The 19,176-nt window shown below is 48.5% G+C and overlaps 1 protein-coding gene across 1 annotated transcript; it reads right to left on the bottom strand.

The window, feature by feature from the left end:
- Positions 1-4,339: 4,339 nt before the first annotated feature.
- On the bottom strand, positions 4,340-11,408 carry LOC127231112 (serine protease inhibitor A3N). Its single transcript, XM_051196543.1, has 5 exons — positions 11,343-11,408; positions 8,855-9,508; positions 6,284-6,557; positions 5,220-5,370; positions 4,340-4,577 (listed from the first exon to the last, which is right to left on the bottom strand). The coding sequence occupies exons 2-5, from the start codon at positions 9,489-9,491 to the stop codon at positions 4,377-4,379; spliced, it is 1,263 nt and encodes a 420-aa protein (XP_051052500.1). The 5' UTR covers positions 9,492-9,508; positions 11,343-11,408; the 3' UTR covers positions 4,340-4,376.
- Positions 11,409-19,176: the final 7,768 nt, after the last annotated feature.

The following is a 19,176-nucleotide window of genomic DNA, read 5'->3' as shown; positions in this document are numbered from 1 at the left end:
CTAGATCTTGTGGTTTTCCACAACCACCACGTTGATTTCCAAAGTGGCTGTACTAGTTTGCACTCCCACCAGCAGTGGAGGAGTGTTCCCCTTTCTCCATATCCTCTGCAGCATAAAGTGTCTGTGGTATTTTTGATTTTAACCATTCTGACATGAGTAAGACAGTCAAGGTTTCTATTTCTTGATTCTTCAGATGGGACACAGCATCCCCTCTGGAGTCATAGATTGAAACTTGGCCAGCTACCCTGTCCTGCCAAGAACTCAAGAGCCGAAATTGACCCATCTACACCAAAATTGCTTCTGTTGGGTATTGTGACCCAGCAACAAGGAAAACAACTAACATACCCAGGCTGCGCTCACACTCCTGTCTCCCAGTCTCACCCTCTCTAGAGCTGGGAATTCATGTGTGCACAGCATCATCTCCTGCCATTCTGTCCCAGGCCCTTCCCAAACCCTCCCCACCTGACCTCTCCTCCCCTCTCCCCTCACTCCCTCCTCTCCTCTCCTGCTTTCCCCTCCTCCTTCTTCCTCTTCTGATTCTCCTCTTTTTCACCCCTCTTCCTATCTCCTTGATGCCCTCTCAGAAGTCAAGTGTGAGCAACCATTTGAGCAGCCCCAGAGAGATTGCTGATCAAAAGCCATGAGATGCCTGGTGATCAGCCCAGGGGTAGGGAGCTTGCTCAGTTTACATCACCCAAGGGAAAAGAAAGAGAAAATGAAAATGGCCATGGTAGTGAACTTGGATGGGGACCTGGGGCACATTTCAGGTCTTCAGCCCCGAGGAAGAAGCACCCAGCCTGGCTCCTCATGGTGCCTGACCCTGTGGGAGATTCCATGTTTATTGTTCCAAGCTGCGCATTTGGGGACAATTTATTCTCCATCAGCAGGTGAGTGAGAAGAGACCAGTCTCTCTCTTAGTCCTCAGGACCAAGGGAGAGAGCAAGGACAGACAGGTCACAGACAACATGCAGGGTCAGACTGAAAGGACTAAGGTGAGTCCTTCATGCTCTGACTCCATCTCGTGTTTGCTCACACAGTTCTCAGCCATCTCTGTTCCCCGACAACAGTCATGTCACCTTCACACGTAGCTGAGATTTCCATGGACATGTCCTTGGTGCAGAGAATCAACCAGAGTAAGTAAAGGAAACCACAATAAATAAAGAAGCTATAACTCAAAATTGCTTGTCATGTTATGATTGAAATGCTCTGCCAGGAAAGAACATTTCAAATTATTTGACATTTCACCTAAGTAGTATGTAAGTGATGTTCTGTGTGGTTTTGTTTTTTGTACATGCTGTCCCCTGACATTGGGAACATACAGACTATTTGAAGGCATGGACTCACTCTTTGTCTGAACATTAATAAAAGTACTTAAATTTATCAAGAATAAATGTACAGCCTTCCTGGTGTGTGAACGATGGCTTTGTTATCCAACCATTTGAGTTCATCAGAATTCCAGGAACAGATGGCTGAGCAGGAGACACTCCTCCCTTCCCGTGGGTTGTCTCCCTAACCCACAGTACTGAGACCCTAAACTGCACATAAATAAGGCAAGCTGGGATTCCCTCACTAAGCTAGACCCCAAGCTCTCTTCTCTTTCTCCTTGAACATTAACTTTATATGATTGTGTGTTTGTGAATGTGTATGTGTGCATCTCTGTGCATATCCATATGAAGGTCAGAGGCCATCCATATATCATTCGCCACAGCTTGGATTTCATTGAATTTCCTAGGTTGGCTGGCCAGTGAGTCCCAGTGACCCACCTATCTCCAACCCAGCGCTGGGATTACAAGATTGCAATTTCATGTTACCACGTTTGTTTTTGTTTCTGTTTTCTCTTCTGCGTCAGGAAAGAGAACTCTGATCCTCATGCATTGAGACCAGCACTTTACCCATCTTGCCATGTCCCAGCCCTCATTCTCTCGGTAGCATCTTTAGATGCACAAAGCTTGGACTGCCTCCAGGCCAACAGTAAGAAGCCAGCAGATCCTGGCCTGTACTCTCTGAAACTGTAATTCAAACCAAACCTTTGCTTCCCTCGGCGGGCTATCTCGGATGTGCTGTCTCAGGGACAAAAGGATAACTGCCACGCCCCTCTACATCCTGTCTGCTCTGTGGCCCTCAGTAGCAGCATCAGAAAACAGACATGGGCAGCCAGCTGGGCGCAGCATCCTCTCAGCAGGCTCTGGAGTTGGCTGCTATGGTTTTAGGGGGAGATAGCTTGGTGAGGATCTGCAGATCAGGCAGTTCACAGTGGCTGCCCCTTGATGGCCCTCCCACCTTGGTGTAGTTACCCTTAGATACTTCATCCTGGCCTTACTGTGGAGCACAGGTGTTTGAACTCACCACTGTAAACATGCCCCTCTCCCCTCCACATTTGTTACCTCTATTGTACGCCGCGGTGGGTTCATCACAAGGGCAACATTTGGTGGTTCTGTGAGGGAACCCTCATAGAATGGGAGGAGTTAGACCCTGATATCTGTGTCCTAGTCTCCCATAGGAGGCGACTCAGACATCTCCCACAACTTCCAGACACAGCTCACCGGCAGCATGAGATGTTTCCATCACAGGCTCCTTAGATACCTGAGCTAAAGCTGAGAAGGATGGAGAGATGCAGCTGAGGCGTGTCAGGGCTCATGGAGTGCATGAGGTGGCCACCTCAGGGCCTCGAATGACTGTTGGACAACTTTGTAATTGTTAGGACATGACAGATTTTGACACACAGATGCCTTCTCATCCCTTCATAGTCCTCATGCAGTGGTACCCCAATGCTCACTGGGGAAGGAATTCTGTGTGTGACCCCACAGGCTGTAATTCTCAGCAACCACATGTCGGCCTGCTCAACGTGTATTCTTAGAAGCCTCAAGATTCAAGTAAGCTCCATTCTGAATGCGTGACTTTCCACTCTGTGCAGAACTCCAGCAGTGTTTCTGGACTCTGAAATTCTCCATGGCCAACCAATCTCAACCCAAATTCACTGTGGTCCACTCTAGTCCTCTACCCAGGCACTAAATCAGCCAATCCTTGAGCTGAATCAAACATTCTCCTCTCAGATGTGGTCTGACATTCTCTGAAACTGCCATACTAAAATCCCCAGATCTGCCAGAGCAGTTCCCTGTCTTATAAAAACCTAGAGTTAAAAAGGTTCCAAAACAGGAACAATGGTTCACTAATCCAGAGCTCCCTGTTGTTCCCAGGCATTTGACGATCCTCACAGGACCAGACTCTTTGCCATCCAATGGCTGTTTGCATTTTTCCTAATCCCACATGACCACACTCTTATCCTCTGACCGCAGCACAGAGGTCACGTGATCCTTAGACCCATGTGGGTGCACTCTGTGCAGTACCCAGAGCCTTGTTTTATGATCCACCTGCCACCACCACAGTGATACCTTGGGCACAGGACCCTGGCTTGGTGTAGACTGTTTCTCTGGCATCAGGACAGTTGAAGACCATTGTACCAGTCTAACAATGAATCATGGGAAAATGACTAAGCTTTTTGGTGCTCAGGTTCCTTATCCAAAAGGGAATGATGATACCATAAGGTAAGAGGTCCATCACACAAGTCACAGGATGAGAGTGACAATTTCTACTACCCTAGTGTCACTAGAGGCCACACCCCTGCCAACGGGAGCTGAGTGAACACTGTCTGGTTATTTTCAATGCAGTCATATGTTTATTGATCCTTTGCTTCAAGCCTTGCAGTTTGGGCAAGGGAGGAGGAGGAGTCCTCTTGTGTAAGTGTGATCATTGGGGACTACAGAAAGGCTCCTCTACTGTAAGTGGGTATAGAAGGGGAAAGGGGCTGACCTGACCACAGGCTCCATGCAGCTGGAGGAATGAGGGTTCCAACACTGTGCCTGATGTGGGCAGTGTCAGCAGCCCCTAAAGGGACAGTGAGTACAAGAGGAAAAGTGTGAGGCAGGAACTGGGCACCAAGTGGTACCAGGTGGTGGAAACAGACTCAGGGCAGCAGGCTCCTTTCTCAACCCTGGGGCTGAGGATCATGTGTTTGGCCTATAATCATGTGTTTGGCTTGCATAATCCCATGAAGGCGGCTGAAGGAAGACATAACCAGAGCCTAGATAGGGCTGACCTATCTGCCAGGGACCGGGCTTTTGGGTAGGGGCAGATAAAGAAGTGGCAGGAGGCAGGGGCCACAAAGAGATCCCAGGCTCAGGAACAAGATCTAGAGCTGTCAGAGGCCTGGGAGACGGAGACTGACTGTGTACAGGCTCCTGTGCATGTGGGAGTCACAGTCAGTGACTGTCACTGTCCAATCCAGGCACACCACAGCCAATCAGAGCATGGAAGCAAAATTGCAGATAGAGACCCCACACAGGTTTAATCTCTGGCACCTCAACACTTGGGAAGTTCTAGATTTGCTTGGGATTTGTGACTTTGGCCATAAAGAGTGGAGTCTGAGTGCTTGTTTCAGAGACAACCATCAGGAATGGCCTGTTGAAATGCACTTTCAGAGGGTTCAGAATTAGAGCTGATCCTGTGTTTATGAATCCTGTGGCAGCAGCTGCTTCTGTACCTATCTCAGCCACATCCAGCACAGCCTTGTGGACCACCTGTAAGACAAAGACATCACTCACTGGAGACCAGAAGGGCAGGACAGGAGATTCTGCTGGAGAAGTTGTTTGTTCTTAGCACGAGCTCTCACCCTGCGGTTTCCAAGTCTCTGCTCAGGGTGTGAGATGAGGTGTGCCCTGGGTCTGCTCAGTCTCTGAGAATCTGTGTTGCCCTCAAACCCACTACGCACTGGAGGATGGGTGTAGGCATTCTTACCCCACGGGCAGCTTCTCAGGAGACCCACAGCGAACAGCCAGGGTGCTGGCAGCCAGTGCAGGCTTCAGCCTCCCTGCTGCTTTGGCCTCCTTGGGACACACAACAGCAATGCACAGGGCATGGCTTCTCCCCCACCCACTTATGCTCTCTTTCTGGTTCCTTTCCTTCTGCTCTCTCTTTCCCTCTCCATCCTGCTGTTCCCCTGGGGCAGACAGGACATTTCCTGTCTCCCTCTTCTCTTCTGTCCTCTCTGTGTCTTGTGTCTCTTTCCTTTTTCCCCTCTTTCCTCCCCCTTCCCTTTCTAATTACACTTCTGAATTAAGCTCTGTTTGTGGGGCATGTTTGCCTCCTGCCTCATTCATCCTTGCCTGTCGTGGAATTCACCACAGTCGCCAACATGCTTTTTTCCTAACATCTTTACTTACCTTAGAGACTCTCAGGTCCTTGTCCCCTGTGATCCCAGACAGATCAGACTGTGTGGAGAAGACTTCCCTGATGCCCAGCTGTGAAAGGATGCCCTCCAGGCTGTAGTCAGTGGAGATGGAGAACTTGGGCAGGTAGAGCTCATCGATCATTCTGAGAATGAAAGGGAAAAGTAATAGTCACTGGACTGTTCCCCTCAAGCCAGAGTGTATCTGAGCACCTGTCCAGAGCACAGACAGTGCTCTCAGCAGAGAGAAGGCCTCTGTCCATCTGCGCCTACATCACATGACTTCCTCTCCCTAATGCATTCATTGCCCACCAGTGCCTGAGAGTGTTTACAGGGGCAGGCAACGAGTTGGTGCCAGCTGTTCCTCTGAGATGCACAAAATGCGGTCGTTCCCATCATGTGCACCCTCAGACTTCATCTAATGATCCTTCTGTTTAAACTGCACCCTACAGCAGACTCCAGCTTTCCTTTTCCTTGAACCCTCCCTATCTTAATCTCATTTCTCTTCCCAAATCAAATACTGATTAGGTGCATTTCTACTCTCTCTTCCTCAGTTACAAGACAAGCCCACAAGGGTAAGAAATTTTTGTTGTTGTAGTTGTTGTACTTGAGTCTGTGACATTCTCTCGGGTCTAAATCAGAGCTAGGCACACAGTAGGTCTTCGAGTCATCATTGCACTGATGGCGAATGAATGACTGAGAGTGTATGACATGGCTACACAGGGCAGAGCTGATGCTCAGAGCTGACGTCATCTCAACTGCACTCCCCTGTGCCTTCCAAACCCATCCAAGATTCCTTGCAATTACAGCCTCTTAAACACAGAGGACTCCTCAGCTTATGCTCCAGCTCGTGTCATCTTTTGAACAACAAAAATAATAGTAAAATATGCCCCAACCACCAAGTCCACAGAGGAGAAGTCACCCCTAATCCACCTGTCCAGGTTCACTCTACAACCATTATACAGGGTACTAGTAAGACTCTGAGGTACAGGGACATTGGGTCTCAGGCCAACAGCAGGATGATGGACCAGACCAACTCTGGTTCCTGTGGACACGCACCTGGGCCTCAGGGAGTCCTTCCATCTCCGCAGGGTCTCTGGCTGTAAGCTGGCTTCCACCTTCTGCATCCTGCCTTGGTCAGGGAGGATGAAGAGGGCGCTGGCATTGCCTGTGTACTTCAGCTCCACCACGTGGGAGGACAGCTCCTCATCACGGAAGTAGGGTGTGGTCAGGAACTTATGCTTCATCATGGGCACCTTCACAGTCCTCTTGTTGTCCAAGTAGAAGTTAGAGTCAAATGTGGAATCAGGATCAAAGGGTTCCTTCCATCTCCCTAAATGTGGAGCAGTTCCTCAGAGGATAACATCACCTGAGAGACCCCACCTCCATCCCATTTCTGCCCAGCTTCTGAGTCTTGATAGTACTCAATCCCTCTTCAATAACACTGTTTCCCTTACTGTGGCATAATCTTGATTAGAATAAACTTTGGCAGATGTAGAAATATGAATGAGAAATGATTCACAGGTTTCATTTAGAAACAGTGAACTAAAAATCTAAGCTTCCCTAAGTAAGTGAGATTTCTGAAAAACAGCCATGGATCTGTGGGTGGGTGTGTAATGGAGAGATGAGAGTTAACAGTGCTGAACAGGAGCCCGGGGGCAGTTGAGAATCCCATCTTCCTCAGGAGGAACCGTGTCTAGAAGGCAATCACTTGTAGGACAGGTTTGAGGAGACACAGGACAAGAGAGACTATGTTCTCCCACACCATGATCTGTAGATGGTGCCCCCCCCCACTGTGAACCACCTAACGGAGTTGGATTACCAGTTTGGCTAAGACATGGGTAGTGAGTCCTCTTCTCTCACATGGAGTATGCTCACCTCCATGAATCCCAGACATGCTGCTCAGACTTGCCCAACATCCCCAAGTACATGTTACCTGCAATGACCCTGGGGGACTTGGAACTTTGACAATTTCCTGGGCCCAGAATTCAGCAGCTTAAACACACATCCCCACATCATAGACAAGCAGCCTTGGAGCTTGAGCCCTGGGGCAGCAGAGAGAGACAAACAGAGAAAGAGAGAGAGAGGGGGAAGAGGGAGAGGGAGAGGGAGAGAGAGAGAGAGAGGGAGAGGGAGAGAGAGAGGGAGAGAGGGAGAGAGAGAGAGAGAACCATACCCCGCAGTCCAATCCTTCAGTCATCACTCTGTTTCCCCTGCCTTCAGAGCACAGCCTCTCTGGGGCCATCCTGGACTCCTGTCCTCCGTCCTCCTATCCTACTCTGTCCATGGCCAAGTGTGTTCTGTCTATAATCTCAGAGCCTGCCTTCTTCTGTTCTGGACTTTCCAGAGTCCAGAGATGCAAATCCACCCCAGATCTAGTCCCACCAAGATTTTTATCAGGCATCATTTTGTGAGCTGTTGTCTCACACTTGGTATGTCAGGCAGGGTTTTGTGGTATTGGCACTGGATTTCTCCTCACTAACCCTTACCCACAGTACTTCCATCCTAATCTCCCCACTCTCCTGCCCCCAACCTCAGACCCTCTGTCCCAGGAGTGTGCCTTTAACACTGTGATCCTGGAGGCTGCCTGGGCTACTAAATGTACAAACTAAAATTCCACAACATAGGCAGACACTAAACACCAGAACACTGCCTGGCTGACCCATCCCTCTCACGAATGGCTTCTCCCCAGGCCTTGCTTTTTCCATGTCTAGGTCCAGCATTGCAGAAAAGACTCATGGGAGAGTCCGTGCCCGAAAACTGCCCACAGGGCACTTCCTATTCTCAGCCATGATGCTTTTCCCTTAAATTGGGGTAGCCAGGCTCCTTAGGTCAAGAAGCCCCCAGACCACCTGTATCTTCCAAAAGATGGAAGTTCTCTAGCAGACGATTCTGTAGAAACATATTAGAAATAATGTAGTGGGCTGAATGAGGGACTCCTTCTGTGGTAGTTTAAATGTAATTGGTCCCTATAAGTTCATAGGGACGTAATTATTAGGAGGTGTGGCTTTGTTAGAGCAGGTGTGGCTCATGGAGGATGTGTGTTACTGTGGAGCCAGGCTTAGAGGTCTCATGAATGCAGAAGATAGTGGCCTGAGTCTCAGACAACTTCCTGTTGCCTGCAGATGTTGGATTCTCAGATATCTCTCAGGCCCCATGTCTGCCTGCATACTGCCATTGTCCCACTTGAAGATAATGGACTAAACCTCTGAAACAGTAAGAGAGCCACCCAATTAAATGTTTTCCTTTGTAAGTGTTGTCATGGTCATGTGTCTCTTCACAGCAATAGAACCCTGACTAAGACACTGTCTCTGCAGAGAGAATCAGTGACTTCTGCAAACTCAGGTAGGACTGGACATGTGAGCTATGCATTCTGCTTGTCAGTGAGTTTAAGTCACAGTCAAATTCAGCCCTCTTAGACTGAGAGCTAAATGGTACTGTGGAGCATGCACCAGGAACAGCAACTGTATCCAGAAGATCCCAAAGGATAAGTAAGACCTGCTAGTAATAAGAAGTTAGGCACCCATGTCTCCAAGACCATGAGCATCTCCTTTCCAGTGGTCAGCATAAAGACACAGGGTAAGCAGCCAACATCCTCTCCCTCCATGCCCAACCAGTGGCCATCCTCACCTTTAAAGTAGATGTAATTCACCAGCACCATTAACGTCTGATCATCCAGGTCTGAGATCAGGTCCTTGATCTTCCCCTGGGTATGTTTGCTCACATAGTCATTGATGAGCTTTTTGGCCTCATGAGGCTGCTGGAAGTCAGTTGAGGAGGCTTCAGCCTGGTACATGACCCTTGCTTTCTCCTTGAACTCTGCCAGGATCTGCAGGTTCTTTTCAACAAACATGGCGCTGCCTGTGCTGATCTGCACCTGGTCCCCTGGCCGGCTGAGCATGTGGAGAAGGTGGCCAAAGCCCCTGTGGATGTCTGCCTTAGGGGTCTCTGTGAGATTGAACTTGAGACCTTCCAGAATCTCTTCCAGGGTGTTGCTGCTTGCTCCAAGGGACAGGAAGGCCAAGGCAAATGAGATGCTGAATGGGGAGAAGACAATGTTTTTATCTGGATTCTTCAAAACCAGCTCCTTGTAGAGGCTGAAGGCAAAGTCGGTGTTGATGGTGGCCAGGGTTAGACTGTCCACTTGTGTCCCATTGTTTTGGTCTTCCCGGACTGTGGTTTCCTTTCCCAATGTGCCATCTGGTTTGGAGAGGACAGCAGGGCAGAAGCCAGCCACCAAAAGAACAAAAGCTATATGGAGGGCCATCTCCTCTCTTCTTCAGGCTGAAAAGTAAGATCCTTTAAGTCTGGAAAGGCCAGGTGTCCCCTGACCATATTCTAGCCCTGCAACCTGGCCTGCATTGTGTCCTTGCTCTGCTGTCCCTTTCTGCCTTGTGACCATCCATAGGAGATGCTCTGGCTACTCAAATGGCAGTACCAGATCCCATGCACCCAGTTACCCTGGAGGAGAGATGCTGTAGCCGATTTTCCTAATAGAGAATCAGGATAGAGATGAAGGGACATGCCAGGGTCACAGTGTAAGGAAGAGAAGGACATGGGAATGGGCTAAAGCCTTGTGTAATCTTAACTTCTTTTCTTTTTTTCTCATTTGGTATAAAGGTGCATTGGAAATCAGGGAACACTCTTAATTGGTACCAGTGCCCCACCTGCCATCACCAGCTTCTAGTCAGGACTCAGTGAAGGATCCTTGAATTAGATCAAATGGCCCATCCCAACCTCCAGATGGCATGTCCATGTCTTACAACTGCCCTGGGATGCAACTGGTTCATGTCTCTGGACATGGGGTTGGCTAACTGAAAGAAAGAGCTGCAGATATCTGAGGCAGTCCCAAAGCCATGGCAGCCCTGAGAACAGGCATCAGAAGGCCACTAGGGGGTCGCTCTTCAAACCCTCCAGGGTTTCATATGATGGTTTGTATTCAGGACTGGAAGGCTTCCTGGCAGGAAGGAAAATGAATGGTGTCCCAGTCTGGTGCCCAGACCATATTTCATTTTGACTGTCAGGATTGCTGTGTGTTGGTAGCAAACAAGTAGGTGGAGCTCTCTGTGCAGCCTGGTGAGTGGTCCAGGTTACATTATCAGTGAATGGGCATTGTGGGTGTTTTTTAGGGAATTTGCGTACACCCATGGAGTGGGGGCCACATGCATCCTAAAAGACCACATTTGGATGCCTGTGATGGTGGCAATCGTGGGTGCCCGGCTTTAGCCTGTGTCCACTCCATAGGTGAGTTCAGAGGAGAATGTAGATGGCAGAGGAAAGGGATGGAGGGGGGATGGGTGCGGGGGGAGAGGACAAGGTGGGGATCAGATGCAAGAGTGAGAAAGCGGAAGGAAGAGGGGACAGGAGGGTATGAGCAGGGAGAGAGGGGGTCAGATGGGGGAGCCAAGGGAAAACAGACATGAGAGAAGACTAGAAGAGTCTAGGAGAATGGAGGGAGCAGGGGAGGGAGGTGTTGGAGCTGAACCACATGTCTCCAGGGCTGTCACACGCCTGCAGAGGGACCAGTAACTTCAGCTGCCTTCACCCTGTGTTTACTGTCAGACCGATGCATCCCTTTCTTTGGGAAAGCATTCAGTTATATTTTATTTCAAAAGTATTTCAGCAGGAAACAGGCTAGTCTGCTTGTGCAGGAGACCTGGCTCAGTGGCTGAGCGATTGTCTTCTTTTCCTCAAGAGGAGAGGGTAGAGTCCCTTTCCTTAGCCCTAAGATCTGCTGGGGAAGTGGAGTCCCTGACACCAAGGCATTCCCTCTCTGCTGTAAGCACAGCAGGGCTGCCATTTCCGCCAAAGTGACTCTGTAGCAGGCTTTTCTCCTCCCAGCTTAATAGCACTCGACAATGTCTCCATACCAATGTCTCCATACTTCCACCCTGTGGAGGGCTCCGCTCACTCTCCAGGAGCATAGCCCATGGCATCTCCGTCTTCCACAGACTGGAGAGATGATTCATATGCACCCCAGAAATGTCCCCTGACTCATAACCCAGTGCCCCAGGAACAACTCCTCACCACCCCCCAAATCAAGACCCTAGATCATCACCATTACCACAGGCCTGCAAAGTCTTCTCTGTCCCTGGAGAGAAGGGATCCTGAGCATTACCTGCAGACTTGATGACAGCTGCCAGTGTCTGTGACAGCTGAGTCCTGATGTTCGGGGTTGCTGCCTGCCTGGGTTGCTATTTTCCCAGTGCACGCTGATGTCTATTTATCCCCAGCTCAGACTCCTCCCTCTTCTTAGGAAATGCTGGCCAGGTGTGCTTTGTGCTTAGACTGTAAGTGGGCACACAGGATGGATGGTTTCTGGTAACATGAATTTAGAAACTCCAGCTAGCAGAAACACCTGTCGCTGTGTTCCAATCAATAAAGCAGGTGCAGCTGGATGTTGAGGTTATGACTTCTGTTTGTCCCATGGTTCAAAGATCTATGTCCAACCAGGGAATAGTATGAGCAAAAAGATAAACCCCACCTGCATCTGTGTAAACTGTCCTGTCCTCCAGCAAAGGGATATTCACAATAGAGCCTTGCTCTCCCCTCTTCAGCTCTCAGAAACTGCTTTGTGTGGTGCCGAAGGGGAACTCTTGAAAGGAATCTGGGTCTGCAGAGCTTGGCTGACCGGTCTGATCTCAGTACTATATAGAGATGGGGACATTGCAGGACAGAGGCTCATTACCTTCTCCTGGGCTAAGTGCTGTTTCCCTGGAACAGCCACGTTTGCCTCCTCTGTCAGAACTAAACCTTGTGACAACCGAGTCTATTAACTTATAGACAACTAGCTTCAACCCAATAGCTAAGAATGCCAGCAGATAACATCTTGAGCCTGCTGCCATAAATGCCCTTCCCGGATAGTGAGATCAACAACAAACTTATCCATGAAGCCATCACCTAAAAAAAATGCTTTGACTCCAAAATTTAAATTCAAGGACAAGTTACTTGGGAAAAGGATTTCTGTTTTTGTTTCCACAGAAAATGAAAAGCTGTGGATTCCTTCCAGACTAATGTGGTTTGATCAAGCCAGGCTGCCTGAAACAGTACCAGGTGATCCTACATTCAAAACAGCTGGACAAAGCAGCATTACAGACTACAGCCAGGATTTCTGCATCTTCTTAGAATCCCCCATGACAGTGCCCCTTACCAGCAGGAAGTAATTTGGAAAGAAACGAAGCCCAAATTCCCAAATATTGTCTATAAATGTTTGTTTTCATTTAAATGGACTTGGAGATATATATATATATATATATATATATATATATATATCACATCTTGAGCCTGCAGAGAAGCTCCTCCATCTTGATGCCTCTCTGAGGTTCCCACCCTTGTTTTGATTTGTGACCTTGTCTTGATTTGTGACTTTCTTTCTCTTGTAAATCTATAAAGATTTTGTGAAACTGTTTCCATGTTGGAACATGGAATTTCAGTGTCCTAAACCTGTGTTCTTGGACCATAGTCACTCACAATGACTCATATAAAGCATCTGTTATTCCCTTTGGGATGACAGCTGTGGCGTTTGTGTCAACAGTGGGGTTAGACACAGCAGGCAGGTGTCAGCTCCAAAGCCACTGTCCCTAGAATGGAGGTGCTGGTCCTAAAAGAAGGATTTTGGCTGAGTTAACAGAAGCCTAAATGCAGAGCTCTGTGTACCAGAGAATCAGATCACCCATGGTGAATTTCTGTTTGCCAGGAGCCACCCTACCCTTCCCATGAGCACACAGCTCTCCTTCACTCCAGATATGCTGAATCCACTCAAAGATGCCAACACTCATATCATTTGAAATCTGCTTTCTTTTCTGATATTTTGCCCCTTCTCTCTGCCCTCTTTGGTAGAAAAAACTTGACAGTTTGATCCCTAATAAATCTTTTTCTCCAACTGCAGTTGCCTAATTTGATCATTCTTACTGTTTCCTGTCTTATAATTGGTGCTGAAACCAGGGAAAACACTGGGCATCTTCCCAAGGGCTCTGTCCACCCTAACCGAACAGAAGAGCTGATTTTTAACACCCTCAGTGATCCTCACTTGCTTCTGCTGGCTCTCCTCCCCCTACTGTGTTCAACTGCAAGTTTGGGAGTCTGCTTTGCCAATTATCTCTCTACTGTGCTGGCTAAATTTATGTCAACTTGACACAAATTGTAAACGTCTGAGAGGAGGGAATCTCAATTGAGAAAATAGCTCGCTCAATCATGGGCTCTTCCCATCCAATCTTGACTCTGTACTTACAGAATGGCTTATCCATAGTCATGGCGTTTTACACAGTATGGCTTCTGACCTAGGAACTCATTTCACAGGCATCAAAGTACACCAGTGGCTCCACTATCATGGACTTCACTGGTATTATCATGTTCCCTACCTTCTGAAGCAGGTAGCCTTATAGAACCTGTAGGGTTCTTTTCTTAATTAATTAATTTGAAGTGGGAAAATCCATAAATCTGTATGTTTGGGGTGGGAAAACTCACTTTAATCTGGGCCACATCTTCTGCTGGCAGCCTATATAAAGGACATGGAAGAAGGAAGCTCCTTCTCTGTCTGCCTGTTCTCATTCTTGCTGACAAGCCCACTCCTTTACTGGGATTAGAGCTTAATTCTTCAGGACTCTGCCATACACTGGAACCAGCAGAGACATCCAGCCTCACGGACTGAACAACTACAAGATTCTTGGACCTTCATGGGAGATGTCTTTCTGTAAATATGATTCTCTTTCTGGTTAATGACTAAAGCACTGTTCAGCCAATGAGGCAGCAAAATATGTTTAGGAGAGAGGAGTCATAATGTGATCCAGGAAAGAGAGTCAGACATTTGCTGGTAAGATAAAGCCATGTAAAAATACTTACATTAATAGAAATGGCTTAATAACTAAGACAGAACTAGTCAATAAGAAGCCCTAGCAAGCAGCCAACAGTATTATAATTGATGTGAGTTACTGAGTGTTCATTTGGGCTGACACGGTTGTGGGACCAGGCTGGTGGGAAGAACCATCCATAATAAGACCTTCCATTGGTAGACAGCCATTATTGGAATACCTGGACCACAAGCTTGTAAATTATTCTAATAAACCCCTTTGTCTATATATAAATTCATTCTACAACTTTTGTTCCTCTAGAGAATCCCAATAAGTGAAGCCTAATGGTCTATTCACTTAATACAGTTGGTGACAAATGGGTATTTATGGGCACCAAGTAATTGCACAAGATAGTTTAGTTCTGTATGGTGATGCTCCACTCTGCACAATCATGGCGTTTCCATTAATGAGCCATGTAGACTCTTCACTGCAATGGTGGTTTCTCTGTGACAGCATCAGTTGTCACTTGTACCTATCTCATGGATAGACTATGGGCAGCAAACGGAGGATGTTATAGGCTTGAGTTATGAAAAGACAGTGGCATTTCTTCCCTCCTCCATGCTTGGTTTTTGTTCAGTCTGGTTTTTGGAAACAGAATCTTGCTATATAGTGCAATGTTATGGTTTGAATGTGGAATGGTCCCCAGAGGCTCGGGGCTTTGAAATCTTGTCCACCGGTTGGTGGCGCTGCCTTGGGAACTCAGTGACTAATCCTATGAGCTAGAGGGATTTAACTGGATGAGCTCTGACCAAGATCTCTGGTTCCTGATCCTTCAGATGGGACAAACTGTTGATCCACTGCTGCCACCACAGATCAAAACTTGGCCCATGACCATTCCTGTCCCGCCAAGACACCAAGAACCAAAACGAACCCTTCTACCCTCAAGTTGTTTCTGTCAGGCACTGGGAGCCAGGAACAAGGAGAACGGCTAATATACCCAGGCTGCCTGCGCTCGTACTCCTGTCTCCCCATCTCAGCCTCTCAAGTGCTGGGATTACATGTGTGCACAGCCTCAGCTGCGGCCGTTCTTTCCCAGGCCACTCCTGTTCCCCCTGCACCCTCTCCTCTCCTCTCTCTCCCTCCCCTCCTTCTCGTTCCCTCCCCCCCCCTTAGAAGTTCTTGGCGGGCTAGCCCGGTGGTGTTGGTGGGGGCTCAGCTCAGCCCTCTGAGTAGGCCCAGAGAGATGTCCTATGAAAAGCCACGAGAGGGATCCGTGGTAGGGGGCTTGCCCAGCGAGCACAAGACCCTGGGTTGAGATCACTCAGGAAAATAAAATGATTACGAGAGTGCACTTAGGCAGGCAACCTCCAGCACATGTCAGGACTTCAGCCGACGGTGACCCATGAGAGGCCCTGAGGCAGGGCCACCCGGCCTGGCTCCTCGTGGTGCCTGACACTGTGAGATGCCATGTTTATTGTTTCAAGCTACACATTTGGGGACAATTTATTCTCCATCAGCAGATGAGTGAGAAGAGACCAGTCTCCCTCTTAGTCCTCAGGACCAAGGGAGAGAGCAAGGACAGACAGGTCAGAAGGGAGCATGCAGGCTCACACCCCAGCAATGCCACACTGGGTTCCTCCCTCGGCAGTAGCCCCCCTCTCTCCCTTCAGGGCATGTTAGTTACCATGGTTCCTCTGTTCTTCCTGCCTGAAACCCTGTTGCCTCCTCATCAGCAACGTCTGAGGCGGTCTCTGTTGATGACTGCCTTCTTTGCAAGCTCCCAAAGCCACATGCCAGTTGATCCTGAGCCAAGCCAGGTCAGAACCAGACCAGCTACTTGGTGTCCATCCTCTCCACCAACACGGCTTTGTTCCCTGATGACCCATACCTAGCCCAGCTGTGATGAGGCAGTAACCGCGGTGCAAAAGAGCCAACTGTTGAGGTCACCTAACTCCAGCCCTGAGGCTGTCCCCCTGCTCTGTGGGAGCCCCAGGTAGGATCATCTGCTGTGGCTGTGGGATTTGTTGTGAATCAAGCATGTTTCCCAAAGAGGACACCATAGGGCTCTGATTTTAGGGTGAGGGTTGTACCTGCTGCCATTTTTGTGATGGCCATTACAACCCACTTACTGCCTGGCTCTTACAGTTCCCGTGTGCTTCAGAGGCCGCTTGTGTCTAGAGTTCTGCTCTGGGATTTTGATAGAAGGGCTTTCTGTGCATCCTTCCTTAGTGACCCTTCATGCTGGGCGTGTCAAACAGACTCCATCTCCATCCTCCAGCTGCTTCCCTATCCCCATCCCCAAACTATGTGGCCCTGAACCTGTTAGCCTGGGCCACACCATTCTAAAGCACTTCCATTTTAGCTGAACTGTGACTACTCTAGAACTTAAAATCATTTGTTTTCCAGAACTAAATTAATTTATTCTATAGGTTCTGGCCTTCCCTATCCTACCAAACCCCCCAAATAATGGCTTTCCACAAGAGATGTATATTTATCCCCAACATTATTATTTTAACTCATTACTCCTTGGTTACCCCAGCAATGACAAAAAAAGGAACCTTTCCAATCTCCTTGCCACTCCACTTCCTGAGAAAACTGTAAGAAGGGGCTGCTACTCTGCGGCACGAGCCTAACCCCTCCTCAGAGTCTCAGCCCCGCTGTGTAGCCCTGCCTACTAAATACAGTGAGTACCATGTGTACGTCCAAATCTCAAGGGAGAGCTTCAGGGTCTTGCCATCAACATCCTGATTCCTAGGCTGGAGCCAGGAAGACATATTTATATTTTCTATTTCTTTACTTAGATTTGTGTATATGCAGGTGTGCAGTGGGAGAGTATACATGTGCAGTGCCCGTGTGTGCATGTGTAGGTGTCATGGCTGTTCCTGGAGGCTAAGAACGAGTGTGTGTCTTGGGGAGCAGCAGCTGTGTGTGCAGAAGTCCCACATGACAACCCTTCCCCAGTGGGTAAGGCTCCGGTAGAGCCTTAGAGAAAAAAGTGTGAGCGCCCCCTGGAGGGCCAAGTGGAGGTCTTGGTTGATGTGCAGACGGGGGATGAAGGAATAAATCAGGGACATTCAGGGCATAGTGTGAATGGTTGTCCCACTAAAGTGCCAGTTATGAGAGACATTAGAAAAAAATCCAGGTCATGGGTCTAAGACTCCTGTCCCTGAACAGCCAACGGCCACTTCCTTGCCCAATGTTTTCCTTCATGCTCCCCACAAGGGTCTGGTCAGTCTCTGTACGCTCCCTTTCACCACACCTCGTCTGTTTCACGCTCACCTCCAGCTGGTCACTCTGTCTAGAAGTACCCTACCTGCCCCAAATTTGCTGCCTACCAAAGTTCTACTTCTTTAAGGCCAGCTCCATGTATTTTTGTTGTTGTTGTTTGTTTGTTTGCAAAATCTTCTGTTCATCTCTCTGAATTGCTATTCTGCACATCCCAGAATTGCATGGCAACTGAGTCCAATAGCTTCCAGGTAGCTCTAAGACAATGCTAACATGTGATACTCAATAGAGGCCCCACACACTGCTCCCCTGCTACTGGGTCCAAACACACTGTTTGCTTTGTATCTGTTTGTTGAGTACACTTTCGGAAGCACTGGACCTTGGTCTCATACATGACCCTTAGACAGGACTCCTCTCTGACCACCAACAGACTGGGCAAACAGGGAGAGACACAATTTGTTGAGAATTACTGGACATTATGCAAGGGGAAGACATGAGTGGGTGGGATAACCCCGCGATAAGGTTTGACTGTGGGCGGCTGCTCGTTCAGCATAATCACTGACAAGATCTCTGGATCCGGTCACAGCCACATACACTGCTGCAAGCCAGCATGGATGTGCCAGGCACCAGGGTCTGGGCCTTCACTGTCACTGTCACAGTGACAGATCTTGCTAGGTATTGAGGAATGAATGTGATTGCAAATTGAAAGTGCCTGGTGCAGACTGTCACAGAGAGGTCCTTAGTGGTCTAGGATGCAGTCAAAACTTAAAGGTTCATTCCTAGAAACCACAATGCGAGGGAGGTTCACACTTTCTGAAACCCCAACTCCTATGGCCCTGATGCCCTTTTCTGGCCTTTGAAGGTACCTGTACACACACACACACACACACACACACACACACACACACACACACACACACACTCAGACAAATAAAAATGAAATAAACCTTTTTGTTTTTTAAGGTGCTGATCTTGTGTGATAGCTAACCGTGGTTGTCCACCTGACTGCATCTTGAATCAACTAAAACCCAAGCAGCTGGTCATACCTGTGATGACTCGGTGAGATTGTCTGAAGCAAGAAGACCCACCCTACATCTAAACCACACTCTCTAGTGGCAGCCCAGATAAAAAGGACATGGAAGAAGGAAACTTTGCTTTCTGCCTGCTCATTGGCAAGTGCGTCTGTCCTGCCGATAGCTATGACATCCCTTTCCCCATGTCAGAACTGGCTTCTTGAGAATTCCAATGTAGATCCATGACCAGCTGCTCTCCTGGACTCTTCCAGGCCTCCAATGCTAGATTGGAACTGCTGAGACAGCCAGCCAACCTTGTCATGGACTGCCAGACCATCGATGAACTACCAGAATTGCATCCTGTAAACCTCTAATAAATCATACACACACACACTCACTCACACACTCACAGGCACACACACATACACATATTTACACACACACAGTCCCCCCCAAACATACATTTTCACTATCAGGTCTGTTCCTTTGGGGGAATCCTGACTAACACACGCTTGTTATTTCCAGTGGATACCCTTCTTCAATATGATCCAGGAATCAGAGCACTGAGCACAGCCTCATGGGAGCCATGACAGTAATATGCACATCGGGGAGGGCAAAGTTCTCTGCTCTGGAGTAGCTAACCAGGGGGCAGTTTAAGGTTCGGTGGAGGAATGGTTCACCCATTCACTCTGCTCTTTGATGTGCCAAATCCCCTTTGACGGAGGACAGGAGGGAACTCACCTGAGTCAATCCAGGGTCCTGAGATTCAGACACACCTATACTCTGCCTTCTTTCTACCACCTTAGCAGAAGCCAAGATTGAAGGTAGCTGTGGGGTCATATTCCCCGTCACTCCTACATGTGTCTGAACACTTGATCCCCAGCTGGTGACGCTGTTTTGGGAGTTGTGGGAAACTTTGGGAGCT

This window comes from Phodopus roborovskii, unplaced genomic scaffold, assembly GCF_943737965.1.
Source record: "Phodopus roborovskii unplaced genomic scaffold, PHOROB, whole genome shotgun sequence".
Taxonomy (NCBI): domain Eukaryota; kingdom Metazoa; phylum Chordata; class Mammalia; order Rodentia; family Cricetidae; genus Phodopus; species Phodopus roborovskii.
Note: the sequence above shows the minus strand (reverse complement) of the source record. Positions and strands in the feature narration are given on the sequence as shown.

Excerpts from the sequence above, each read along its gene's own strand:
- LOC127231112 (XM_051196543.1), bottom strand. The coding sequence starts at position 9,491 with ATGGCCCTCCATATAGCTTTTGTTCTTTTGGTGGCTGGCTTCTGCCCT. Across the intron at positions 5,371-6,283 it reads AAGGACTCCCTGAGGCCCAG|AATGATCGATGAGCTCTACC; the intron begins GTGCGTGTCCAC and ends TTTCATTCTCAG. Across the intron at positions 4,578-5,219 it reads AGGACCTGAGAGTCTCTAAG|GTGGTCCACAAGGCTGTGCT; the intron begins GTAAGTAAAGAT and ends TTTGTCTTACAG.